A 27,995-nucleotide genomic window follows, 5' to 3' on the forward strand; every position below is an offset into this window, starting at 1 on the left:
GAACAAGGACACTCAGGGCATTTGCCTCCGGCCCACAGGGAAGGCCAAGGACATCTCCCCAAACCCGGCCCCGGCAGGACGGCATCGGCAGCGGGGTTGTCCTGCAGCGTGGGCCATGCTGGGCTGGAAGATACAGCACAAGAGAGGGGCAAAGGGGCACTGACTTCCTCCTCACCTGCCTGGAGGTCCCGGGGCATCTTCCTCTTCCTCGCAGCCTCCTCCTCCACCTGGCCAAGCTTTGGAAAGGAGAAATCCTGGTATTTTGGGGGAAAAAAGAAGGTGTGAGCACAATGGGTTGGGGGTTCCTCTTGCCCCAATCCATCTCTAGAAATCACTGGGCTCCTCGTGGCCTAAAAAACCTCTAAAACAACAAAGTTCAGCCCAAAAAACACTCCCAGAAGTTTTTTGTCTTTGGCCTCTCTTCTTTGGGGTTCTGGGTGTCCCTCCTGTCCTGGCTGTTGGGGGTCTCCTGTGTACTGGGGGTTCTGCTTCTCAAGGGTCCCCACCCTCTCCAGGCTGCCGGGGGTCCAGGACCCCCCTACCTGCCCATTCCTGGTTTTCCAGCCCCCAAACCCCCATTTCTTTGACTACAGGATCCCTATGATCCCCCTTTCCCACACATCCCACATCTCTCAGAATCCACACTCCCTTTTCCTTTAACCTGACACCCCCTGGACTCCTCTTTCTGTGTACAGGGACCCCCTGCACCCCCCAATAATCTTTCCCCACCTCCAGTCCTGCTTTTTCTTCATCTTGAGCCCCTCCTGTTCCCACATTCCCAGGCACCGGGGAGCCCTTGCACCCCCTTATCCTGCACCAATATCCACCTGCACCCCCTTTCCTTGGCATCCCACCTTTTGCAGTCCCCACACCCCTCTTTTTCTTGACTCTGGGACCCCCCCTCCTGCATTTCCCAGACCACAGACTCTCCCCTTTATGGGGCACTGGGAATTCATTTGAACCCCTTTTTCTGGCTATCCTGGGTGCCCTTACCCCATGAGTCCCTTTGTTCGACATGAGGGACCCCTGAAACCCCTTTCCTGAGCACAGAGTCTCCCTGGACCCCCCATTCCACTTCTCCAAGCCCCTACAGCCCACATTCCTTGGCCCTGTGACCCCCTGAAAATTCCAACCCCCCTGCACCCACAAGATTCATGCAAAACATCAAGAGTCAGCCAAAAAAAGCTCTGCCAGGAGTTCCCCCTCTCTGGTCTCTCCACTCTGGGGTTCGGGAGGGCTCCCCTGTTCAGGCTCTGGGGGTCCCATGTGTACTGGGAGGTCCCCTCCCCAACCTGCCAATGAAGGGCCTGACACAGGCACACCAACCCCACCAAGGGGGGTCCCCGCATCCCCCCGCCCACCAAGGGGCTCTGCCAGGAACCAACACTGGGACACCCAAAAACACCACCCTGGTACCCCAATAGCCCCCAAGGGGCATTCCCAGCTCAGCTTTGGGGTTGCTCAAACCCCAACCATCCCTCGAACACAAACCAAACCCCCAGAGCCCCTCCAGGCTATTCGGGGCTCGGCTCGGGGGTCCCGCAGCACTTTGTCGGGGCCCTTTGCTGTCCCTGTGTGCAGCTCTGGCCCCGCCCCACGGCAGCCCCAGCGCGGGCTCCAAGGAGCGGCACATCCTGGTGCCCTCAGGGGCTTTGTCCGGGCCCATCCTGGCTCTCGTGTTCCCTGACACAGCCCTTATGGCCCTTGGTGGGGCAGCGGGGGCACTGTGGAGTTTGGAGGTCCCTTCTCTTTCCCTGTTCTCCTGCTGACTTGAAACCTCCTCGTGTGCACTCGGAGCACCAGAAGAGGAAAAGGAGGAGCGTGGCTGTCACCTGCCCTTCTCCTGGTGATCTTCCTGGGTCGGCCCCGCTCCCTCCATCAGCAGGGGAGGCCCAGCGGGGCAGACAGAGCAGTTTTGGGAGGCGTTGTGAGCAACGGGCTTTTGAGAGAACAGGTCTACCCATCCGCCGGCGCTGCCAGGTCTGCCCGTGGAGGGGCAGAGAAGGGAGGGGGGACCCTCGAGTGAAAGAGAAGGTGTGCCAGAGACAGCAGGTCTACCCAGGGGACCGGGAGAGAACAGGTCTACCCATCAGACATAGAACGGGACTACCTGGCGGTCTCAGGGAGAACAGGTCTACCCAGGGGACTGAAATGGAACAGGTCTACCCATCACCCGGAGAGAGAACAGGTCTACCCACCCACCCTAATACACGTGGGTCCCTCGGCATCCCAGACAGGGGGGGACCCTGAACCCCAAACTGAAAAGACCAGAAGAGGGGAACTTCTGGGAGGGTTTTTTTGGGTTAATTTCCATATTTTGAAATGAGTTTTGGATGAATCTTGATGTCTTGCAAGTTTGAGGTTGATGAGGGTTGTTTTTGGCCTGACTCTCGGTAGTTTGGAGCTTATTATGGACACCAGATGCCTGGTGACCTCTGGAGATGGGGAGCAGAGATGGGTGATAGTGGAGCTGGGGGATAGTGGAGCTTCTCCTCTGACTCTCTGCTTAGGGTGGTGATTCCAAAGGCACTTTACTCTCCAGGTTGCTGAGGGTGCCCCCTCTCTGGAATCCCTGTTTTGGGGTCCCAGGAGGTTCCCAAGCACCCACAGCAGAGGGTCAGGGGCAAAAGTACCCCTGGGACCCTCAGGAGTCCTGAGTGGGACCCTGAAGAGAGGGGAATCCCAGAAGCCCAAAGGGGTCAGATCACAGAGTCAGACCCCTGAAATTCCCGGGATCTCCAGCAGCCTGGAAAAGGAAGAACCCCAGAGAGGGGACCCCAAAACATAAGGCACCCCCAACAGCCTGCCAGCAGGGACCCCCAGAGCCCCAAAGTGGAGAGACCACAGAGAGCAAAGTTTTGGGAGGGTTTTTGGGAGGTGAATCTTGGTGGTTGGAATTGCTTTCATCTTAATTTTCATACTTTAGAGGGGGTTTTAGCCAAATTTTGATGGTTTGGGGTTTTAGGAGATTTGTGCCAGGCACCTCCATGTGGGGGAATGGGAGGATCCCAGGAGTTTCCACCATCCAGGGAGGCTCCTCAAGCAAAGCCCCTTTGGGGCTTGTTCCCCCAACTGTGCTCACCCCTCACTCGCTCACACCATTCCCTTTTCCAAGAGCATCATCCCCAAATGGCCCCTTTCAGCTTCTAGGAAAAAAACCAATCAATAAATCCCATTTTCCTGCTTCTTAGGCCTGCCCATGTGTCTCACTCAGCTTCAGTTCTCCCTCTTTCAGTTGTCATTTTGAGATCCCAGTTTTGGAGACCTGGCGTGGTTTGGGGGGTTTGGGAGGCTTTTGAGTAGCCCTGGGGTGGTTTTGCAGGGTCTGGGGAGAGTTTGGGGGTTCTGGTAGGGAGTTCAGGGGAATCCTGGGGTGGTTTGGGAATGTCTGGAAGTAGCCTGAGGGTCCTGGATTGGTTTGGAGAGAGTGGGAGAGAATGGAGGGGGGGGGGGGGGCGGCTCGATGTGGTTTGGGGGTCCTGGCGGTCTTTAGGGGGGTGGGGGGATGTCTGGGTAGGAGTCTGGGGGGAGGTTGAGGGAATTTAGGGAGGGTTATGTGTCCTAGAAGGGGGTTTAGTGGGTCCTGCCATGCTTTGGGGGTCTGGGAGAGAGTTTAGGGCAGTTCTGGGGGTAGTTCAGGGATTCCTGGGCAGTTTAGACTGTCTGGCTGAGGTTTGGGATTCTGGGAAGGGGATTTAAGGTAGTTCGGTGGTTCCTGGGTATTTTAGACAGTCTGGGAAAGGATTGGTGGTCTGGAAGAGGGTTTGGGGGGTCTCTGGAGTGTCTGAGGGGCCAAGAGTGTTTCAGAAGCTCGGGAGAGACCAGGTGCGGAATTTGGGGCATCCTAGGGGGGTCCAGAGAGTTTGGGGGGTCCCGGGTTGGGGGTTTGGGGCTCTCAGGGGTATTTTCGGGGGAGATTTAAGGTAGTTCGGTGGTTCCTGGGCATTTTAGGCGGTCTGAGAAAGGATTGGTGGTCTAGGAGGGGGACTGGGGGATCTCTGGGGTGTTTGAAGGACCGAGGGTGTTTCAGAAGCTCGGAGAGTCCAGAAGGGAATTTTGGGCATCTTGCGGGGCTCCAGAGACGTTTGGGGGTCCCGGATGGGGGGGCTGGGGCTTTCAAGAGTATTTTCGGGGGGGATTTGGGGCGTTCTGAGGCGCATTCCGGGGTGGGGGAGGGGCTTACCCGGCTTCTTCACCTTCACGGCCAAAACTGCCCGGGGGGTGCCGGACGTCTGTGAGGAGCGGGCGGGTCGGCAGGGGCCCCCAAAACCCGCCCAGAGTCCTCCAAATGCCCCTCAAATACTCCCAAATTTTTCCGAAATCACCCCAAACTCGCTGCCATTGCTCAGCTCTCCCGGCAGCGCCTTCGAGTCCCGCCCTCCGCCTGCGCCGTCTCTGACTGGTTGCCTGGCGTGCCCTTCTCCGCTCGCAGCCAATCAACGTTCAGGAATGCAGCGGGCGGTTACGGCGCATGGAGCCCCCCCGCGCCATTTTAAGCCTGTCCCGTACTACAACTCCCGTCATGCACCGCGGCCCGTTCTGGCCAATCACAGGCGGGACTACAACTCCTGTGTACCCCACGCACAACCGGGTCGATCCCATCCGGTTTGCGGCCCCCCAAGTGCCGTCCGGACCTCAAACTTCCCCAGAAGTGCCCCCAGAACTCCCAAGTGCTCCCCCTAAACCCATTCAGGACCTTCAAACCTCCTCCCCGGACCCCTCAGTGCCCCCCAAGTTTATCCAGGACTCGCAAGTATCCCCTGACAGACTCTTCAAACCCCACATTCCATCCTCGGACTCCCAAGTACCCCCCAAGTGTCTCCTCAGACCCCCAAGTTCCCCGCCAGTGCTCGTAAATGCCCCCCCCAGACCTCCATGACACCCCCAAGTTCCCCTAACTGACCCTCAGACCCCAATTCTACCCCAACCCCCCCCAATTTCCCCCAGCCCCCCCTTCCCATGGGGGCCCTTTCCCAGGATTTGGGGTTCCAAAGGGGGCACTTAGGGGGCCGGGGGGGATTTGGGGGCACTTGGGGGGCTGCTGAGTTGGGGATGGTATTGGGGTGGGAATAAGAGAATTGTGGTGGAATTAGGGAATTTTGGATGGAATGAAGGGAATTTTGAGTGTAATTGAAAGATTTTATTGCAGAATTAAGGGGGTTTGAGGTGAAATAAGGGGAGGTTGGGTGGAATTAAAGGAATTTCAGATTAAATTCAATATTCTTTTTATGAAATTAAAGGATTTTTGTGGAATCTTATGGAATTGTGATCAAATATTAAAGATTCTAAGAGTCATTAAGGTATTTTTGGTATAAATAATATTTGGAGTAGAATTAGGGATACTTGGGGTAGAAGTAGGGAAATTTTACACGGAATTAAGAGGATTTGAATCAAAAATAAAAAGATTTGGGAATTTTAGCTGGAATTGATAGAATTTTCAGTGAAATAATTGTGATTGAGGAGATTTTAGATAGAATTAAGTGAAGTCAGGGAAATATTAATGGGGATCTTCAGTAAAATTAAGAGGATTTAGGTTGAAATTGTGAATTTGGGAAAAAATGAGAGGAATTTAATGTGGAATTAAAGGAATTTGAGCTGGAATTCAGGGGATTTGGGGAAAAAACAGTGGGAATTATATGGGTTCATATGGATTTGAGGTGGAATTAAGGTAAATTTGAATAGAATCACTATTGTATGAGGTGAAAATAAGGGGATGACTCAGAGGTGAAAATCAGGGGATGATTCAGTGGAAGTAAAGAATTTTGGGTGGAATAAGGGGACTTTGGGAGGAATCTTTGCAGTTGAGGGTGAAATTGGGGGGATTGAGGACTAAATTCTGGGGACTCTAGGAGTCATTGACAAACTTTAGATTGGAATTAAGGAATTTGGAGAGGAATTAGGGGGCTTGATGCCACCAGAAGAAATGTTGGGATGGAGCAGATGGGATTTTTTGGATTGTAAAGTTAACAAAGACATTTTCCAAATTAATTCCTACATTTATCTGTGTCGTGATGGATGTTCCTCCCCCTGCACTCATCCAAGTGCCCACAGGGAACCAGGAGGATGTGGAGACCTCCAGCCTGGTGTGTTCCCAACGTGGGTCACTGGGAATGTGGGTCACCAGGTTGTTCCAAATGTTCCAGGTCCAGGAGGATTCCCTGCGCAAAATAAAAGACACTAAAACACAGCTGAGGTAGCAAAGCAAATTTCTTGGTGAGCAAAGCCAATGGATCGTGTTCCTTGGCACACAAACAGCACATCCCCAGCCCTGCAATCTCCCCAAGCCAATGGATCCTGTTCCTTGGCACACAAACAGCACATCCCCAGCCCTGCAATCTCCCCAAGCCAATGGATCCTGTTCCTTGGCACACAAACAGCACATCCCCAGCCCTGCAATCTCCCCAAGCCAATGGATCCTGTTCCTTGGCACACAAACAGCACATCCCCAGCCCTGCAATCTCCCCAAGCCAATGGATCCTGTTCCTTGGCACACAAACAGCACATCTCCAGCCCTGCAATCTCCCCAAGCCAATGGATCCTGTTCCTTGGCACACAAACAGCACATCCCCAGCCCTGCAATCTCCCCAGCCCTCGGGGCAGGAGCAGCAGGTGCAGCAGCACTGGCGGCAGGGCAGGCAGGCAGTGCCCCTTCAGGCCAGGCCCTGCACCAAACCAGGCCCAGATGGGTCTCCTCACCCCCAGCCCAGCCCACCCCTCCTGGCTCCTCTCTCTGCAGGGCAGCTTTGCCAGCTGCAGCACCAGCCCCTGAGTGCCCATCGCACCAGCCCAGGCTGCAGCAGCTCAAGGGGCTGACTCCGGGACAACGGCTCTGCCCGTCATTCTTCCTGGGGCACAGCCCAAGCTCTCAGCACTTCCAGCTCACACTGATGGCTCTTTCTCCAGGCCTCAGTTCTCCACAGGCAAACTCTGCACTGTTTTCTCACACCACATCGACGAGCACAAGCACAGACCAAACATGACAGGCCCAGACACAACTCTGGTCCCTGACACAAAACCTCCTCAGAAGAAAAAGCTTCCTCTGCTTCTGGGGATTGGGAGGATAAGGCTTAGCCACAGTCTGTTCTATTTGCATTCAGTACAGTTTGTCACATGATTATGGAGCACAAACTCAGGCTGGGTGGAGAATGGATTGAGAGCAGCCCCAGAGAGGAGAAGGACTTGGGGCTGGTGATGGATGAGAAGCTCAGGCAGCCCTGCTTGGCTGGGCAGGGAAGCCACTGGCAAGAGCCCAGTGCTCCCTGAGCATCCCAGCAGGGGCAGTGTCTCCTCTGGGCCAGCGAGGGGGTGGGAGAGGGGTCTGGGACAGGGTCAGAGCCCAGAGGGACCCTCCAGGAGAGACCAGATGGTGTAAATCCAGTGTGCTGGTTGGACCTGCTGGCAGCTGCCTGTCTCTCACTGAGAACTCACTGGGCTCTCCCTCATTCAATCTCCTTTCAGAATGGGATTTAGGGAACAGACCTGAAGCCTCCCTGCAGGGTCCCCTTTACTCCTGCAGCCCCTGACACTGCAGATGTGACAATGATGGGCTGAGCAGCATTTTCAGGCTCCCATGAAACCACAAGCAGATACATCTAAAATAGGCAGTGCACAAAGACATTTCTGGAACAGATCTGATTCTTGTTACTAAAAATTTATGCTGTATAAAATTTATTTCTCATTTTTTTTGAATTTTATCAGTAAAATTGCAAGTGGCTCTTTCAGTCAGTACCACCCACAGTGCATTTATAACAGTGAACTCAGTGTTCAGTTTCAGCTGTAGCCATCAGCAGACATTGCAATGCCCCCCAGCCCCTGAGCACTAAGGCAAGGAGAGTTAGGGCCATCCAGGCCTCATTTGCAGCACTCAAACACAGCCCTGTTACTGGTGATCTTGAAATAGAATAAAATTCCAGAGGCCACCCCAGAAAATGCCTCTGTAGTGTCAAATAAAATTAAAATATCCTCTTTCTCCTCTGAGATGGACCTCTGGCCAACAGTTCCTGCCCACTCCTGTGCTGGTTGCTCCTGAGTCACCTTGCTGTCAGGTCCTAAATAGACCTTTTCAAGGGTTCCTTCTTTAGAAACTGCACCCTGACACTTTTGTTTTCCCCAGAGATGTGTGAGAAAGGGCAGTGCTGGTGCCAGTCAGGGCAGGGCTGAACACTGGGGTGACTTGGCAGCTCCCTCTGCACCGTCTGTGCCACCTGCATTCCTTGGAGAAATATTTCTGCCCAAATGGAACACAACAGTGGCCTGTTGGACACGCTGCCCCCAAAGGGGGAAGTGAATACTTGTAATAAAACAATGAGCCCTCCTAAGAGCCAAGCAAAGCTTGGAGCTGTTTCCTAAAAGCATCATGTGTGGTGTCCTTAGTTGTGTCTCTGGGCAGCTCTGCAGGGGCTGCTTTGTGCAGGGCAGCCCTGGTGGCCCTTTGCCCACAGGCAGGGCTGCACTCTGGGGGTCGGGGCTTTGGTTCTTTGGTGTTCAGGGGCCACTGGGAGTCCCTGAGCCGCGTTGGGGACGGTGGGCAGGGCTGGCAGGGACAGGCTGTGGTGCAGTGTCCCCTCAGGGTAGCTCTGCAGGGCCAGCAGGTCCAACTGCCCCAGCACAGCCTGTGCTGTGGGTGGATGCACACAGGGAGAGGCTGGTTTAGCCTAGTTGGGGTTGCCCTTATTCCCACACAACCATAAGTGTCCCTCTGGTTTATATATACATTTAATTTGGAGCCCTGCAAATTCCTCCTCTCATCTCTCTCGCAATGGGAATCTTTCCCTGAGCTCTGACTGTGCTCTTGGGTTTCAGGTTTGGCATCCAGGGCAATGGCCAATGTGCCTACACCTACTCTGACGAGATCAGCAGTGACTGCTGCTCCCAAAGGAAATTCTCCATCTGCAGCCACCCCCAGAGGAGCCCAGTGGGGTTTGGAAGGATCCAGGAACCCAGAATTCCACCTGAAATTTCCCTCTTGGCAAAGATCGACCACCAACTGCCCTTAATCCCACACAACCATGAGGCTTTAATTTTAATTTTAATTTGGAGCCCTGGAAACTCCTCCTGAGAACAGCACAGAGGGAATCCCAGGGTATTTGCAAGCACCACCAGGGTGGAGAGAGGGACCTGCAGCAGCTCAGACCCCAAACTCACATCGATCAGCCCCTACTGGCAGCTCTGCCCTCCTGCCCCTCAGGGATTGCCACTGCCCAGGAGCTGCTCCCTGCTGGAAATACAGGGGGAATCTGCTCCAGCCTCTGCCTGGAACTGGGCTCCAATGGATTTGGGGGCGTTTTAGGATGGAGTCAGGGGGTTTTATAACTTTTGGATGCCTCACCTTGTCCCTGCAGCAGCTACACCACGATGCCCACCAGGACCAGTGTCCCAACCCGTCCAGCACCCAGCAGAGCCCAGAACCAGTGAGGACCTGCAATGGGACCATAGTGGGTGTGCTCTGCTTTCAATGCTCTGCCTCAGCTGCAGGTCCCCCACATCCCTCTGCTCAGCGAGGAAACCTCCCAAGGCTCTCTGGGAGCCCAGAAAACCCACAAGGTGCCTGTTTGTTCACTTGTCCCAGCAAAGCTGCAGAGCCTCAGAGCTCAGTCCCTCCCTCTCCTGCCCTGAGTTGCACCCAGAGGTGTCCTGGGCATGGGGAGACCCCCAAGCCAAGCCCTGGGGATGTTTGGAGTGACTCCAACCCCTGTCCCTGAGCAGCAGCACCACCAACAACTGAGTGGGACCCCCATTCCCAGCTCCGTGCCCTGCTGAGTGGGGAGGAGGCACAACTGGGAAGGAGGGAGGGGTGAGGGGAAGGGGTTTGTTGGATTTATTTCTACTTCTCATTCTCCTGCTCTCATTCTGGCAGGAACAATTTAATTCACACGCCCACTTCGAGTCTGATTTGCCCGGGATGGTGCTCGGGGAGGGATCTCTCCCGCTCCCCGTCCCAACTCCCGAGCTTTCCGTTGGATTTTCCCTGCCCTGCCCGCTCGCAGAGGGAGGGAGAGCGGCTTTCGTGGGTCCCGCCCCCAGACAGGGCCCCCGCCCCCCCCCGAGTTGTCCCGCAGCTCCCTCCTCAGCCGGCCCGGATCCATCTGCTCGCAGAGCCCGGGTAGCACCTCGGCGGCTCCGCAGGGCACTCGCTGCTCCCTTCGGGCCCGCAGGGGCCCCCCCCGGCCTCCCCTGTGCCCCCCGCATCCCCTCCCTGCCCATCCCCTGGGAGCGCCGAGCCCGGCCCCGCTCGCAGCTCCCTCGGCCCTCGACAGCAGCAGCAGAGCCCGCGGGGCCCGACCCAGCGCCAGGGCCGGCCCGGCAGCGGCGGAGCGGGGGCAGCGAGGGCTGCGGCGGGGGGAGCGCCCGGGGCACCGGGGTGGCCCTGACTGATCCTGCCCCGTCCCTGCCCGGCCACGTCTGGCCCTGCCCGGCCCCGTCTGTCCGTGCCCGGCCACGTCTGGCCCTGCCCGGGCGCTGCCGCCGATCGTGGCCAGTGGAGAAGTTCCGCCCAAAGAACGATGGGCGGGGTCAGGAAGGCGGAGCTGTAGGAGGTGCCGAGCTCCCATTGGCTGCTGTGCCTGTCATTCATCGATGCTGAGCGTCCATTGGGCATTCCCGCCGTCACTCTTCGTTCCCACCCACCGCGCAGTAGGAGGGGCCGGGAGCGAAGTGGAGTCCGCGCCTGCGCAATGATGGGCGGAGACTCGAATGCGGGGGAGGCGGGAAGGGACTTGTGCGGTTTTTCCCTCCCGTGTCCCGGAGCTTTCCCCGTTCCCTTTCCAGGAGCTCCTTCTTCTCGGGACCCCCCGCGCCGTGTGGGCCGTGACGGTGAAGGTGGAGAAGCCGGGTAAGCCCCTCCCCCCACCCCGGGACCGCCCTCAGGTCCCTCCCACCACCCCCAAAAGCACCCTGAGATCCCGAAACCCTCACCTGGGACCCCCAAAACTCCCCCAGGATGCCCTAAATCTCCTCCTGGACCTGATAGAGCCACTCAAAACACCCCAGACACCCCCCCCCCCCTAAAACCCCAAGACCCTCCCCGAGACCCCCAAAACACCGCACAGACCCCCCAAGCTTTCACCCAGCCCCTGCAAACCATTTCCGACCCCCAAATGACCTGCCTGGTTAGGGGGGAAGGGTCACACCCAACAGTCAGTTCTGCAGCTTTTGGGCACTTTCTGGAGAGTCAAAGCCAAGACTTTGGAGAGTCAAAGGTTTGATTTGGAAATATTGTAAATCCTTCAGTGCTTGGAAAGAGGAAAACATGCCAATAACCTGGGCTAGTGGAAAGGGATGAGCTTTAAGGGCCCTTCCAACCCAAACAATCCTGTGAGTCTGTGAATTGAGCTTGAGGAATTAGTTAAAAACCCAACTCCTCCTCTGGACTTGGATCCAGTTCCAACCCCCTGCAATTTTAGGGCTGGGTTTAGGGCTGCTTTTAGGGCTGGTTTTAGAGCTATTTTAGAGCTGGTTTTGGACAGTTATAGAGCTGCTTTTCAGTCTGGCTTTAGGGCTGGCTTAAGAGCTCACTTCTTTCTGGTTTAGTGTTGGTTGAGGGCTGGTTTAAGGGCTGGTTTTAGTACATGTTAAGGGCTGGTTTAGGGCTGGGTTTAAGTGTAGTTTTAGGCTGGTTTTCAATACCAGTGTAAATAGCAAATTATTTTTCAAGTGCTCTCAACACTCCAAAAGTCAATTTGACACATTAATTTATCAGAATTATTATATTCTTTATTATAGCATTTTACATTATAATTATATCTTATTACACCTGCTACAGTCCCTCACCCCAGTTGAAAGCACTGAAAATTGTGGCATTAAAACCTGTCCCTCCACATTTTGGGATGGTGTCTCATACCTGTAATGTGCCAATGGAAAAGGATAATTTAGGGACTGAGTTCCACAGTTTTACTTCTGTGCGACAGGAAGAAAACTCAAAAATATGTGTGTTCTGTTCCAGGTTGTTCTAACCATGAGAAGATCCAGGGTGTTAATATTAATTAGGATTAATCAATTCTCCAGCTGCACACCCAGTCACACTCTCCTTACAAGCAGGAGAAAGAAACCTCAGTGGGTAAAAGCTGATGCATAAACTGTAATTTTAGACTTGGAGTCTGAAAAGTTCTTTCTATCCCAGAAAATGTGACCAGCTGAGGGTGTGGATATCACTGGCTGCTCCAAGTTATTCCCCCAGTCCCACATCAATATTGAAAAGAATTGAATTTAAAAAGTTCTGTTACAATCCAGGTCCCGACAAAACTTCCCCATGCAAAGCTTTTTGATTCTCAAAGCTGATAGAAAATGGGAGATTTATGTTGCATTATTGGCAAGTCCATGTGTTGGTTTCCTGGGCAAACCTGGGACTTTCTGCTCCTCTGGTGCTGCTCTGCCCTCAGCCCTGGGCTTGGTGACCAAAGCAGTGAAGTACCAAGGGAGATCAAACTGGTGAGCTGAGGGACTCCAGATTTTGCTGGGACTTGTCCCAAAGATCTCAAGGAGAGTTAAGGAATATTCATTTCCCAGATAAATTTGGGGCACCACGTTTCCTGTTAAATATTGGTGTCAATGTTTTCAATACCTGTGTAAATATCAACTTACTTTTCAAGTGTTATCATCACTTAAAACGTTAATTCTATACATAAATTTTTCTATATTATTACACGATTTATTAGAGTATTTTATTGTATTACCATAATTATATGTTATTTTAACTTGCAAATCAACATTCAGAATATCACAACATGCAGATAAAAACTTTTTCTTGTGTGAAAAATTATTTTCTTTCTTTTCTTTCTTTCTTTCTTTCTTTCTTTCTTTCTTTCTTTCTTTCTTTCTTTCTTTCTTTCTTTCTTTCTTTCTTTCTTTCTTTCTTTCTTTCTTTCGTTCTCTTTCTTTTTCTTTCTTTTCTTCCTTTTTTCTTTTTTCTTTCTTTTTCTCTTTTTTCTTTCATTTTCTCTTTTTCCTTTATCTCTTTTCTCTTTCGTTTTCTTTCTTTTTCTTTCTTTTTTCTGTTTTTTCCTTTCCTCTTTTTTCTTTCTTTTTCTACTTCCTTTTTTCTCTTTTTTCTTTCTTTTTCTATTTTTTCTTTCTTTTTCTCTTTTTTCTTTCTTCTCTTTTTTCTTGATTTTTCAGTTTTTTTCCTTATTTTTCTTTCTTTTTCTCTTTTTTCTTTCTTTTTCACTTTTATTTTTGTCTTTTTCTTTCTTTTTCTTTCTTTTTCTTTCTTTTTCTTTCTTTTTCTTTCTTTTTCTTTCTTTTTCTTTCTTTTTCTTTCTTTTTCTTTCTTTTTCTTTCTTTTTCTTTCTTTTTCTTTCTTTTTCTTTCTTTTTCTTTCTTTTTCTTTCTGTTTCTTTCTGTTTCTTTCTGTTTCTTTCTGTTTCTTTCTGTTTCTTTCTGTTTCTTTCTTTTTCTTTCTTTTTCTTTGTTTCTTTCTGTTTCTTTCTGTTTCTTTCTTTTTCTTTCTTTTTCTTTCTTTTCTCTTTTTTCTGTGTCCGCCCTGCTCGCCGCGCACTGCGAATGGTGAGGGGAGGGGGCGGGGCCGAGCCTGGAACACCCCCGGGAGAAAAGGAGGGGACAGCCATGCTCCTCCTTTTCCTCTTCCTTTTCCAGGGTTCCATCTGCACCCAAAGAAGTCTCCGGTGAGCGGGAGACCAGGGTGGGAAAGAGAAGGGGCCCCCAAACTCCACAGTGCCCCCACTGCCCCACCAGGGGCCATAAGGGCTGTGCCATGGAACACGAGAGCCGGGATGGGCCCGGCCAAAGCCCCCAAGGGCACCAGGATGTGCCGCTCCTTGGAGCCCGCGCTGGGGCTGCCGCGGGGCGGGGCCGGAGCTGCACACAGGGACGGCAAAGGGCCCCGACAAAGTGCTGTGGGACCCCCGAGCCGAGCCCCGAATAGCCTGGGGGGGCTCTGGGGGTTTGGTTTGTGTTCGAGGGGATGGTTGAGAGACCCCAAAGCTGAGCTGGGAATGCCCCTTGGGGGATATTGGGGGTACCTGGGAGGTGTTTTTGGGTGTCCCAGTGTCGGGTCCCAACAGAGCCCCTTGGTGGGTGGGGGGATGTGGGGATCCCCTTGGAGGGGTTGGTGTGCCTGGGTCAGGCCCTTCATTGACAGGTTGGGGAGGGGGCCTGCCAGTGCACGGGGGACCCCCAGCAGCCCGGACAGGGGAGCCCCCCCAAACCCCAAAGTGGAGAGACCCAGAGGGGGAATTCCTGAGAGGGATTTTTTAGGCTGAGTCTTGGTGTTTTGTGCTGAATCTTGTGGGTGCAGGAGGGACACAGTGCTGGGGAAGGGGATTTCAGGGGGAAGCAGGGCCAAGGAAAGGGGATGTAGGGGTTGGAGGAGTGGGATGGGGAGTCCAGGGGTCCCCAATGTTGAAGAAAGGAGGTCTTGAGGTAGGGACGGGACACCCAGAATAGCTGGGAAAAGGGTTAAAATTGTCCCCCAGTGTTCCAAACAGGGCAGGGTGTGTGGTCTGGAAATGCAAGAGTGGGGGTCTCAGAGTTAAGAAAAAGAGGGGTGTGGGGGCTGGAGTAGGTGGGATGGCCAGGAAAGGGGGTGCAGGAGGGTATTGGTGCAGGATAAGGGGGTGCAGGGGCATCCCAGTGCCTGGAAATGAGGGATCAGGAAGGTCCCGAGGTCAAGATAAAGCAAGACTAGAGGTGGGGAGAGGTGGTTGGTGCTGCAGGTTGTGTCTGTGAGCAGAAAAGTGAAGTCCAGGGGGTGTCAGGGTAAAGGAATAGGGAGTGTGGAGTTTGGGAGAGTCATGATGGTGTTACAATCTGCTTAAATATTGTAGACATAGCTTGGGTTCAAAATGTTTTCCCCAACAATATTAAAACTCAATCTGTATTACCTCTTAATTAAAAAAATGCCATTTATTATTAATTAAAAATTGTTTAAAAATGCAGAGAGAGAGGGAAATAAGAACAGTTAGAAAAACTCTAAGAGTACTTTCTAGAAGCAAAGGAAAAAGTTTACCACCAAACCCAACTTTTTCTCCCAAGTTTGTGTGTGTGTGTGTGTGTGTGTGTGTGTGTGTGTGTGTGTGTGAGAAGCGATGTTGTCTCTGTTCCTGCAGGCAGAGGTGTGGAATGCAGCTCTTGCAGTGCAGATGTGATGCTCAGTCTGTGCTGCTCTCCCTTGTGCAGCAGGGCTGCTCCTCGCTCTCTGCAGAGCTCTCAGGCTCCGCGGAGCTGTCGCTCACGGGCAGCAGCGGCGCAGCCACCCCAGGCTGAACAGGGCCAGGGCTGGGTTAGCAGGAGCAGAACTGACGCAGGGAGCAAGGCAGAGCTCAGCTTTCTCCTCAGTCTGCAGGGGCAGGCAGGCAGGCAGCTTGGGTGGGGAAGAAGGAGGGTGAAAAGGTGAGATGGGTGAGGCAGGGAGGAGGTGGGAGAGGTTCTTGGCTGTGGTTCTCTCTCTCCATTCTCCACGCACCCTACGCACCGAAATTCCAAGGTGTTCTTTGGGAGCTTTTATAGAGCCCAAGAAACCTTAGACACTGTTTTTTACTGGTAGCTTGCAAATTTCTTAAAAGCAGGATATAGTTTTAGCTATGTCATTACAACAAGAGGATGCTTGTGTGAGTTCTCATCAGGCAAGAAGTTTGGCTGAACTTGCTGCCATGACTTGCAGGAAGCTTGGGGAAAGGCTTTGGCAGAGTGTTTGTTTGTAAGAGAATTCTGTCTGTGTGTCGAAGTCCTGACAGAAAATTCTTGGATAGGCTGTTTATGACAGGGGAACCATGGGGGAAAAAATATTTATTACATTTCTCAGTTATTGGTGTGTAACAGATGGGTGGGAAAGGGGGGTCAGGGAGTCCTTGGAGTCAAAGAAGGGGAATGTGGGGGTGAGGTTACCTGGGATGTCTGGGAAAGGGGGCCTGAGGGTCCCTGGTGTCAAAAAAAAGGGGGATTCAGGGGCTGGGAGAGGCAAGATGGGCAAGAAAAGGGGGGCAGAAGGATCCTGGAATCAGAGAAAGGAGTGTCCAAGGTTGGAGAACAGGGAATAGCCACGCAGGGGGGTCCCAGAGCCCAGGAAAAGGAGGTGCAGAGAGATCCTAATAATAATAGGGAAGAGAAGGAGAAAACAATGGGATGGGGCTCCAAAGTGCTGATTTCCAGTGGCAGAAATGTTGAGAGAGAGTGGGGAAGTGTCCCCAGGGAAAGTGATTCCAGAACAGATCTGCTGCTCAGGGCCAGAGCAGGGACTGGGAACAAGAATTTTGGGAATTCAAGGCAGTGGGTGGGGGTTTTCCCTCCCCATGCTGCCCATCCTGTGCTTCTCAAGGCCCAGTCACATCCAGTATGAGCCCAGCTGTTCCAACTATATCTCAGTTGCCCAGAACAGAATCCGAGTTGGCCCAATATGACCCTAGTCTCTCCCACCATGGTCCCTGTGTCGCCCAGTTGCCCCCAGTATAGACCCAATCACTTGACTTGCTCCCAGTTGCCCCGTCTGTGGTTTCAGATTTCTGCTAGCATAGTCCCAGTAACTCCCACGGTGGTCCCAGTCACCCCAGTATCGTTCCAGTGACTTCCAGTCTCTGCCAGTATTGTGTCAGGATGATCCCAGTTGCCCCCAGTCTGTGCCAGGAGGAGCCCAAAGCTCCTGGATCACGTGGAGGACCCACCCAGAGGAGGGTCCCTCCAAGTTCTGTGGCTGCAGGAAGAGCCACGAGGAGCCGAGGGCTGCCCAGAGCCACCCCAGGTAGTAGAATGTGGTCCCACAAGGCCTCCTGCTGCCCCTCGTGTTTACCAGCTTGGGCCCAGCTCCTCCTAGTGTTATCCCAGTTGCCTTCAACATGGTCCCACTTGCTTCCAGTATCAGCCCAGTCTCATGGCATTAGCTCCAAGTGTGCTCCCAGATATTTTCCAGTCATTGCCGGTATGATCCGAGTCACTCCCAGACAGTCTCATTATGGTCCCAGTATGACTCCAGTGCTCCCAATATTAACCCAGTTCCCCCCACATGCTTCCAGTTGCTCCCTTTTATCCCTACTATGGTTCCACTCACTCCCAGTATATCCCAGTGGAGGCGTGGCTTTATATGTTAGAGAGTCTCTTGACTCTGTTGAACTTGAGGTCAGCAGTGACAAGGTTGAGTGTCTGTGGGCCAGAATCCGGGGGAAGGGCAACAGGGTTGACATCCTTGTGGGTGTCTGTTACAGGCCACCCAACCAGGATGATGAAGGAGATGAATTATTCTACAAGCTGCTGGCAGATGTCTCAAAATCTCCAGCCCTTGTTCTTGTGGGTGACTTGAACCTGCCAGATATCTGCTGGGAGCTCAACACAGCAGAGAAGAGGCAGTCTGGGAGATTCCTGGAGTGTATAGAGGATAATTTCCTGCTTCAGCTGGTAAATGAGCCTACCAGGGGTTGGGCCCCTCTACACCTGCTGTTTATAGAGAGGGGCTGGTGGGAGATGTAGTGGTCAGAGGCTGTCTGGGGCACAGCGACCATGAACTAACAGAGTTTTCAGTACTCAGGGATATGAGGAGGGCCATCAATAAAACCTCTTTGCTGGAATTCCAGAGGGCAGATTTCAGCCTGGTCAGAAGACCAGTCCAGAGCATACCCTGGGAAACAACCCTCAAAAACAAGGGGGTACAGGAGGGACGGATGTGCTTCAAGAAGGAAGTCTTGAGTGCACAGGAACAGCCTGTCCCAGTGTGCCAAAAGGGAAGCCCATGGGGAAGACATCCAGCTTGGTTGTACAGGGAGATTCTGAAGGAAATCAGTGATAAAAAGGGAGCTGACTGAGTGTGGAAAGAAAGGGCTGGCTATTTAGGAAGAGTTTAGGAACATAGTTAGGTCCTGTAGGAAGGAAATGGGAGACAAAAGTGCAACTTGAAGTCAGTTTGGCTACTTCTGTTAGGGCTGACAAAAAGTACTTCTATAAGTATGTTAATAGGAAAAGGAGGGACAAGAAAAACCTCCATTCTTTGTTGGACTTGGGGGAGAACATTGTTACCAGTAATGAGGAGAAGGCTGAGGTACTTAACGCGTACTTTGCCTCAGTTTTCACCAGTAAGACAGGTGGCCCTGAGGACAACTGGCCTCCTGAGCTGGTAGAAAAGAGACAGGGAGCTGAATAGTCCCGCTGTGTTCCAGGAGGAAATAGTGACTTACTGAGTCACCTGAATCCTCACAAGTCTGTGGGACCAGATGGGATCCATCCTGGGGTGATGAGGGAGCTGCTGCATGAGCTTGCCAAGCCACTCTCCATCATCTCCCAACAGTCCTGGCTCTCTGGGGAGGTCCCAGAGGATTGGAAGTTGGACATTGTCACCCCAATCCACAGAAAGGGCTGCAAGGGTGACCCTGCCAACTCCAGACCTGTCAGCCTGACCTCGGTGCCTGGCAGGGTTATGGAGCAGATCATCCTGAGTGCAATCACACAGCACCTTCAGGATGGGCAGGGGCTCAGAGCCAGCCAGCATGGGTTTAAGAGGAGCAGGTCCTGTCTGACCAACCTGATCTCTTTTTATGATCAGGTGACCCACCTGGTGGATGAGGGAAAGGCTGTGGGTGTGTCTATCTGGACTTCAGCAAGGCCTTTCACACTGTCTCCTATAATATACTCCTGGAAGAGCTGGTAGCCCATGGCTTGGACAGGTGTACCCTCTGCTGGGTGAGGAGCTGGCTGGAGGGCCGGGCCCAGAGAGTGCTGGTGAACGGGGCTGTGTCCAGCTGGTGGCCGGTCACCAGCGGTGTCCCCCAGGGGTCTGTGTTGGGCCCAGTCCTGTTTAACATCTTTATTGATGATTTAGATGAAGGGATTGAGTCCATCACCAGCAAATTTGCTGATGGCACCAAGTTGGGAGGGAGTTTCGAGCTGCTGGAAGGCAGGAGGGCTCTGCAGAGGGATCTGGATGGACTTGAGGGATGGGCTGATTCCAATGGGATGAAGTACAAGAAGGCGAAGTGCAGGTCCTGCCCTTTGGCCACCCCAACCCCTGCAGGGCTCCAGGCTGGGCACAGAGTGGCTGGAGAGCAGCCAGGCAGGAAGGGACCTGGGGAGACTGAGGGACAGGAAGCTCAACATGAGCCAACATTGTGGCCAAGTGGCCAAGAAGGCCAATGGGATCCTGGCCTGGGTCAAAACAAGCATGACCAGCAGGCCCAGGGCAGTAACCCTTCCCCTGGACTCTACCCTGGTGTGACCACACCTTGAGTGTTGTATCTGGGCTCCTCAGTTCAGGAAAGAGATTGAGAGGCTGGAGCAGGGCCAGAGAAGAGCAACGAGGCTGGAGAAGGGACTGGATCAGAAGTCCTGTGGGGAGAGGCTGAAGGAGCTGGGGGTGTTCATTTTAGAGAAGAGGAGGCTCAGAGGTGACCTCAGCACTGTCTACAACTACCTGAATGGAGATTATAGACAGGTGGGGATTGGTCTCTTTTCCCAGGCACTCAGCAATAGGACAAGAGGGCAGGGGCTTAAGCTCTGCCAGGGGAAGTTTAGGTTGGATATCAGCAAGAAGTTCTTCACAAATAGAGTGCTCAGGCATTGGAATGGCCTGCCCAGGGAGGGGGTGGATTCTTCAACACTGGAGGTATTTAAGGTGAGACTGGACGTGGCACTGAGTGTCATGATCTGGTGATCAAAGTGGGGTTGGATTAAGGGTTGGACTTGATGATCTGGGAGGTCTCTTCCAACCCAACTGATTCTGTGATTCTATGAGAACAGAGCAGGGACGGTGGCAAGGCCCTGTCTTGGAACAGGCAGAGCACAGGCCCAAGGGGAAGAGCAAAAGAGACAGAAGCTCCACCTCCCTCTCTTTTATACTTCTTGATGCTTCCTGATGATGTCAGATAATATGAAATACATCTTTGGTTGCTCAAGTCAGGTGATGCTTGTCCCTTCTAATCTGTGTCACATCCTCTGGGCCTGATAAATTGAGGCCTGGCTGAAGCTAAAGCTAAAACTACCACACCCCATTACATTCTATTCTCAAGCTCCGTTTCTATGATGGTTCGGGATAGATTTCACACACTGAGAAATGACTTAACAGAATTCCAGGGATCTTGCTTTCAACTGGCCACATCCTGGGACTGAGAAGATCTCCTCAAATAATATTTTGGGTGTCACTGGAGTTCTCAGGGAGCTGGAACCCGTGGAGGATCTACAGCTTTGTCCCACCTGGGTCATCAATAATTGTCACCAAAAGTCATCAGGAAGGAATGAGACCCTCCAAGCCCCCCTTTGGAGTGTCTGTGACTCAGACACTCCTTTATTCTGGGCAGAGACAGGAAGAGAATCTTTCCAGTTCCATACAAGCCCTTCCAAGAGTTCTCACGTATTTATACATTTTGGCAAACAAAGAAATTACCATTCTTTTCTTCTAAGATATACAATTCTCTTCATTAATTGGTATTCTATTCTTTATTGGCTGTTTTGGTCAACATTCTTTGGTGCTTTTATCATTCTGCCTCAGACAAAGTCTCCAACTCTCAGCTGAAATGTCTTTGTTAGTCTCCTCTGTACCTTCTGGTTGCTCCAACATGGCTTTGAAGGACCATAAATTTAAGGTCCCAGATGTCCAATCTTCAGCTCCCTCAGGCTTCTCTTTCCTGCAGCCCATCAGAGCCAGTCCAGGGAAACTCAAAGCTTTGGGGCTTGAAAGACAAACTGATGAGAGTCTGTGAGAAGTAACGCAGTCAACGATTGCCACTAATTAAAAATGTAGGAAAGGTGTATAATTTGTAGCACTGGGAGTAACTGGGAAGTGGCTTGTTGGGGCTGGGCTGGGATGTGAAGGAACCAAAGGCAAACTGGGAGAAGATCTGTGGAGTCTGAGGAGGTTGGGAAGGCACTTTGAGGGTGCTTGGGGTCTCCTGGGAGAGCTGAGGGCAAATGGGAGGAAGTTTAAGGGGTCCTGAGTGGGCTGGGAGGGGGTTTGATGGTTCCTAGTGGGGCTGAGAGGGACTTTGAGGGCTCCTGAAGGGCCAGGTAGGGAGTGGAAGGCGGTTCCAGGTGATCCTGGGTGGGCTCCTGTGACTGGGAGGAGATTTGGGGGAGGTCCTGGACAGGCTGTGGGAGGTTTTAGGGGCTCCTTCCCCCCGGCCCTGCCCGGAGCTGCCGCCGGACGCCCCCCAAGACACTGCCGGGGGTCGGGGCTCTGTGTCGGGGTTTGTCCTCCTGAGCTGGTGCTTCTCCGTGTGCCACAAGGGCAGGGGGTCATCTGGCGTCACGTGTCGCCCCCTCTCCTGCTGTCCCTCTGCCCCCAGCCGGCTGCTCCCAGTGTTCCCAGTAAAGCTTGCAAGTTCTCCCCAGTCCCGGTCCCGGGGGTGTCTGGGGGGGGTAAATCAGCCAGAGAAGGCCCCGAATCATTTTCCAGCCAATCAGAGCACGCGACGCTGATGACTCCGCAGTTGCCAGGCAGACCCGCAGTACCCCGCGCTCCCCACCCCGAGCCCACGCGCGCCCCTCCCTCGCCCCCAGCGCCCCTCGGGATCGCAATTTGGGGCGGGGGGAGGTGGGGGCAGCCAGGCCGGGCCCCCCCGCGCTGTACCGGCCGTGGCGGCTGCGGCGGCGGCCGAGTGTGAGCGGGAGCGGCCAAGAGCCCAGCGCTGCCCCATCCCGAGCTGCTCCAGCTCCATCCCTGCTCCTCCCGCGGGGGGCGGCGGGGCTGCGGCAAGGGGGGCCCGGGGTGGGGCGCTGGGTCTGGGGGGGAGGAGGAAAAGGGCTGGAGGGGGCGGGACTGTGGGGGCGGAGAAGCGGCAGGAGAGGAGGGACAGAGCAGGGGAGGAGCCGGGACAGGGGACACAGAGAACAAAGCAGCGCGTGGTCGGCGTTCGGTCGAAAGGTCGGTGTGGGGCGGGGGGGCGAGAGCGGTTTTTGGGCCCCTCGGGTGGTCCGGGAGGGAACCCCGGGACCCGCGGAGTGGGGAGAGCGGAGAGGGGCGATAGCGGAGCTGGGGAAGCCCCGGAAAGGAGGAATTGGGGGGCGGGAGCACAGAGGGAGCTCCAGGTCCCTTAAATGGGGGTCCCTAACCCTAACCCCACCGTGGAGAGTTCAGAAAAGAGGAACTGCTGGGAGGGTTGTTTTGGGCTGAATTTTGGTGTTTTGGAGGTATTTAGGGACACAAGATTAGAGATGGTGGAGAATGAGGGTGGGACTCGGGAGGTGAGGGGAGACCGGCAACTTTGGGGGGTTTCGGGGGACTCAGGGCACGTTTTGGGGGTCCCACATTACGCACCCACCCCCTACCCTTCCCTGGGACCCACCGGCGCCGTGTTGGCCGTGACAGTGAAGGTCGAGAAGCCGGGAAAATCCCTCCCCCATGCCGGGACTGCCATCTGGTCCGTCAGGTCCATCCCACATCCTCTCCCACCCCCCTCCAAAAAAAAAACCAAACCATCTTGAGATCCCGAAACCCTACACTTAAAACCACAGGATTCCCCAAATCACCTCCTGGACCTGCCAGAGCCCCTCAAAACGCCCCAGAGTCCCCCCCCAACCCTCCAAGACTCCCCCCCCAACCATCCAAGACTCCCCCGGAGTCCCCCAAAACTCCCCAGGCCTGCCTAAATACCGCACAGAACCTCTCAGAGACCCCCAAAACACCCAAGAGAACCTCTCAGGGACCCCCCCAAACTTTCATCCAGACCCTGCAAACCACCCCAAGACCACCCACTCTGCCCCCCGACCTTTCCAAATTCCATCACCCTCCCTCCAAACCCCCTCCCAGACCACCTCAAATGTCCCCAGGACACAAAAACGACACCAGAGCCCCGAAGGTCTCTCCCAGATATTCTCAAACCAGTCCAGGACTTCCCTAAATTCCCCTTCCAGATGATGAAAACTGCCGCAGGATCCCCCTAAATGACTTCCAGACCTTCCAAACAACCCAGAACCCTCCAACTGCTTCCAGACCAGCCCAGATACTCCCAAACCCTTCCCATAAACCCTCGTCCCTGACCCCCCTAAAACTCCTTGAAAGTAGAGTTGAAACAGAGAGAACTGAAGCTAAGGGAGACACGTGGACAGCCTGAAAAAGCAGGAAAATCTGATTAATTTGATGGTTTTTTTCCTAGAAGCTGAAAGGAGGAAATTGGGGATGATGCTCTTGTAAAAGGGAATGGTGTGAGCGTGTGAGAGGCAACCACCGTGTGGGGAATAAAGGGAGTCACCTCCAGAGGGGGCTTTGCTTGGGGGGCATCCCTGGATGCTGGAAAATCCTGGGATCTTCCCATGCCCCCAAATGGAGGTTCCTGGCACAGATCCCCTAAAACCCCAAACCACCAAGATTGGGCAAAAAAACCCAAAATATGCAGATTAAGGAAAAAGAAATTCAAAGCACCAAGATTCACTTCTAAAAAAACCCTTCCAGAAATTTGCTCCCTGTGTTCTCTGTGCTTGGTTTCTGGGGATCCTCCCTGTCCAGGCTGCTGGGGGTGCCTTGTGTTTTGGGGTCCCCTCTCTGGGGTTCTGCCTTTTCCAGGCTGCTGGAGATCCCGGGAATTTCAGAGGTCCCTCACTCTGTGATCAGAACCCACTGAGTTTCTTTGATTCCCCCCTCTCCATGATCCCTCCAAGGAATGCCGAGGGTCCCAAGGGTCCTTTCTGCCCTGACTCTCTGCTCAGGGTGCTCAGGGACCCCCCCTGGATCCCAAAATGGACAGGCCAGAGAGGGGGCACCCTCAGGACCCCCATCATCCTGGAGAGGTGGGGCCCTTGAAACCACCACCCCAAGCAAAGAGTCAGGGGAGGAGGGACTGCGGGGGCCCCAAATCCCCTCTGGTGTCCCTATTTGGGGGTTGAATCTTAATGTTTTAGGCTAAATGTTGAGGGTGCAGGGGGACACAGAGCTGGGGCAGGGGGTTTTCAGTGGGTCACATGGCCAAGAGAAAAGATGTGATTGGTTAGAAAAGTGGGATGGGAAGCCCAGAGGTCCCCTGTGCCGAGGAATGGGGAGTACAGGGGTCCTTGATGTTAAGGAAAGGTGGGTCATGATGTAGGAAAACCCAGAATGGCCAGAAAAGAGGGGTTCAAGGTGTCCCCCAGTGTTCCAAAAGAATCTGTGGTCTTGGAAATGCAGGACTGGGGGCACTGGGGGTCCCAGAGTCAAGGCAAAGGGGGTGTGGGGACTGGAAGAGGTGGGATGGCACAGAAATGGGGTGCATGGGGGTGTTGGTGTAGGAAAAGCAGGGGCAGGGACATCCCAGTGCCTTGGAATGGATGATCAGGATGGGCCCAAGGTAAGGAAGGGTAGGACTAGGAGTGAGGAGAGGTGGTTGCGGGGTGGAGATGGTCCCTGTGCCCAGAATAAGGGGAGTTGAGGAGATGGCAAAGGAAAGGTAAAGGAATTGTGAAGTTTGGGAAAGGCAGGATGAGAGGGAAAAGGATGTCAGGGTGGTCCTGGAGTCAAAGAAAGGGGGGTGTGAGGGCTGGTAAGCCGGGAATGACCAGGCAGTGGGTTGTAGGGCCCTGGTAGCCTGGAGAGGGCGGGGACCCTGGAGAGGGAGGACCCCCAATACACAGGAGACCCCCAGCAGCCCAGACAGGGAGAACACTCAGAATGCCAAAAGGGAGAGGTGAGAGACTAGGAGGTCCTGGGAGGGTTTTCTTGAGCTAAATCTTGGTGTTTTGAAGGTTTTTATGGACAGAAGATGCCCAGTGACTTTTAGAGAGGGACTTGGGCAACCCAACCCAAGGCACTCACAGCTTGTTTTCCCTAAAAACCAGGATTTATCCTTCTGAAGGTGTATCGGAATGGCGGAGGAGGCTGTGAGGAAGAGGAAGATGCTGCGGGACCCCAAGGCAGGTGAGGAGGAAGTCAGTGCCCCTTTGCCCCTCTCTTGTGCTGCATCTTCCAGCCCAGCATGGCCCCGGCTGCAGGACAACCCCGCTGCCGACGCCGTCCTGCCGGGGCCGGGTTTGGGGGGATGTCCTTGGCCTTTCCTGTGTGCCGGAGGCAAATGCCCTGAGTGTCCTTGTTCCTTCCTGCCCCAGGCCCTGAGCTGAGCACGGGGAGCACGGAGGACAAATCCCCCCAGCAGAACCTGGTGGCAGAGGCCACTTTGAACAGCTCCACAGAGCAGGAAGTCACCGAGGAGAAAAAGCCACGGAGATCCCTCAGGAGGAGAAGCTCTCAACCGAGTTTTGGGTCCTCCGATCAGGATAGAGCCACCCAGTGTGGGAAAGATGGCCAGAGCTTCACCCAGAGCTCTGAGCTGGGGGTGCAGCAGCAGCTTCAGAGCAGGGAGAAGCGCTGCAAGTGCTTGGAATGTGGGAAGGGATTCAGCAAGAGCTCCAACCTGATCCAGCACCAGCACATCCACACTGGGGAGCGGCCCCACAAGTGTAGGGAATATGGGAAGGGCTTCAGTCGGAGCTCCAACCTGATCAGCCACCAGATGATCCACACTGGGGAACGTCCCTATGAGTGTTCCCAGTGTGGGCAGAGGTGTCGGACCAGCTCAGATCTCCTCAAGCATCAGCGCACACACACAGGGGAGAGGCCCTTCTGTTGCAGCATCTGTGGGAAGAGATTCAGCCGGAAGTACACCCTCATCCTGCACCGGCATCACCATACAGGGGAGAGACCCCACCAGTGTGGGGAGTGTGGGAAGAGCTTCATCCGTAACTCTGAGCTCATCATTCACCGAATGAACCACACTGGGGAAAGGCCCTTTGAGTGTTCCGAGTGTGGGAAGAGGTTTCAGACCAGCTCAATTCTCCTCAGACATCAGCGCACACACACGGACGAGAGGCCCTTCTGCTGCACCGACTGCGGGAAGAGATTCAATCGGAACTCCAGCCTCATCACCCACCGGCGTATCCACACTGGAGAGAGGCCTTAGGAGTGTGACTAGTGTGGGAAGAGCTTCACCCGGAGCTCTCATTTAACCAGACACCAACGGACCCACGAGTGAGGGAAGCCCCACGAGTGCCCCGACTGTGGGAAAAGCTTCATATGCTGCTCCATCTCTATCACCCACATTCCTTGTGACCCACATTAGGAAGACCCCTGGCTGGTGGTCTCCACATCCTCCTGGTTCTCTGTGGGCACTTGAATTAACCCAGGAGGAGGAACATCCATGGTGTCATGGGTTTAGTTAGGCCGAGATTTAGGCTGTAGTTTTTAGAGCAAGGCCTTCGACAATCAGCTGACTCGAGCTGGGTCAGCCCAGCTGACTCCTACTGGCCAACTCTATTGCATCCCATATTCTGACATCATCTCAGATAGAAGAAGAGAGGGAGGAGGGATTTTCCTTCTTCTTCTTGCCGGATGAGCAAGGAGTTTGTTGGCATTGCAGAGCTCCTGGAGGGAGACCAAGATACTGAGAAAGTTGAAATTTATTTCCTGTTTGTTCTTGCTACCTTTTATTCTTAGTCTGTAATTTGTATTTGTTTTGGTTTCTATTTTATTTTCTCTTTAATATACCTTGTTCTGCTGAACTATGTCCTGTGTTTTGGTTTTTATGGCCTGAGTTGAACCTCTTGCATTTTGGAGGGATGAGATGACCCTATTGACAGAAAAATCCTGCTGTTTTCAACCAATTTTTAGGGAGTCTAAATGGCTCTTGGGAGTCCCCCCCTCATTCTGGGGGTTGCAAGGACCCCCTGGCTCCACTGGGGCCTGAGGGAGGTTATAATGCCCAGTTTTGAGGTGTTACAAGTGGCTTGTGGAGGGCCCAAGATTGATGCACATCCCACCTGCAGGAGGGTGTCCCCCCTTCCTCCAGGCCTGCTGGGGTGGGGCTGGGACCCCTCCGCATACAGGGGGCACCCACAGTTCTTTCTAGGGTGTGAGGCTCCTCATGGAGTGGGACCAGCCCAGCTGGTGTCACAGAATCCCAGAATGTGCTGAGTGGGAAGGGACCCCCAAGGATCATGGAGCCCAACCCTCAGCCCTGCACAGGCCCATCCCCAAGAGTCACATCCTGTGCCCCAAGTTTACACCTAAGGCTGAGAGGAAATAGAACCCACCAATCCCAATACAGGTGGGTCCCCCGGCAGCCCAGACAGGGTGGAAACCAGAACACTGAGGTGGAAAGACCATAAAGGGGAACTCGTGGGAGGGATTTTTTGGCTTAATCTTCATATTTTGAAGTGGGTTTTGGCTGAAACTTGATGTTTTTTAGTTTTGATATTTCTGAAGGTTTTTTTGCCAGAATCTCAGTGTTTTGGAGCTTTTGATGGACACCAGGTGCCCGGTGACTTCCCAGACAGACTTCACAGACAGACAGACTATTCTGAGTTTGAAGGGACCCACAAGGATCGAGTCCAACTCTTAAGTCAATGGCCCACACAGGGAATTGAACTCATAACCTTGGCATTATTCCAACCAAGTTTTAACCCACTGAGCTAATCTCAGGTTCTAGAGATGAGGAGGGGAGAGGGGCGAAAGCTCAGCTGGAGGCCCCCCAGCAGCCTGGAGACAGGGGAGTGTGGAAAAGGGAGAGCCTCAGAACTCCCAGGACCCTGAAACAGGGGCCTTTAGAAGGGGGAGCCTGCACAGGGGTGACTCCTGAGAAAAACAGGTGGAGAACCCAGAGATGGGGAATCTCTGGGAATGGTACCCTCAAGCAGAGTCAGGGCAGAAAAGTCTCTCGGGACCTCCAAACACCTTTGGCTTTTCTAAGTGAGACTCCCATCCTGGACAGGGGAGATCCCCAGAACCCCAGAGTGGAGAGACCAGAGAGAGGAAACTTGTGGGACTCTCTTCAGAAACAGAATGATCATTGTTTGGACTATTGTTTGGTGGAGTCTTGATGTTTTGCAGTTCTTGTGGTTGATCTCGATGTTTCTCAGGATATTTGTTCTAGGGAGGGTTGAGAAGGACTCTGAGCTGAAACTATGACACCATTTAAAATTTGAGTAAACAGCATTTATTTAAGTGAAATAGCAAAGAAAGGAAGAAAAACTGAGAAGAGGGAACAAAAACCAAACCCCAAGAGAACTCCCACTCACTCCCACACCACTCACACAGTTCCTGTACCTCTCACACAGTTCCTGTCCCGACCCCCGTGTGCTCAGGATCCCCAGTCTGAGCAGCTGCTGCATCC

General features: G+C 53.5%; 2 protein-coding genes across 2 annotated transcripts in view; one reads left to right on the forward strand and one right to left on the reverse strand.

The window, feature by feature from the left end:
- Positions 1–27,995, reverse strand: part of LOC139684145 (uncharacterized) — a 1,342,464-nt gene that overhangs the window by 735,000 nt on the left and 579,469 nt on the right. The window lies entirely within an intron of this gene.
- LOC139684146 (uncharacterized) overlaps positions 1–27,995 on the forward strand; it is an 800,710-nt gene that overhangs the window by 95,295 nt on the left and 677,420 nt on the right. The window contains 1 exon segment of the mRNA XM_071579747.1: positions 25,184–25,855. Within this exon segment, the coding sequence (XP_071435848.1) occupies positions 25,184–25,855 (672 nt within the window).

This window comes from Pithys albifrons, chromosome 32, assembly GCF_047495875.1.
Source record: "Pithys albifrons albifrons isolate INPA30051 chromosome 32, PitAlb_v1, whole genome shotgun sequence".
NCBI lineage: Eukaryota > Metazoa > Chordata > Aves > Passeriformes > Thamnophilidae > Pithys > Pithys albifrons.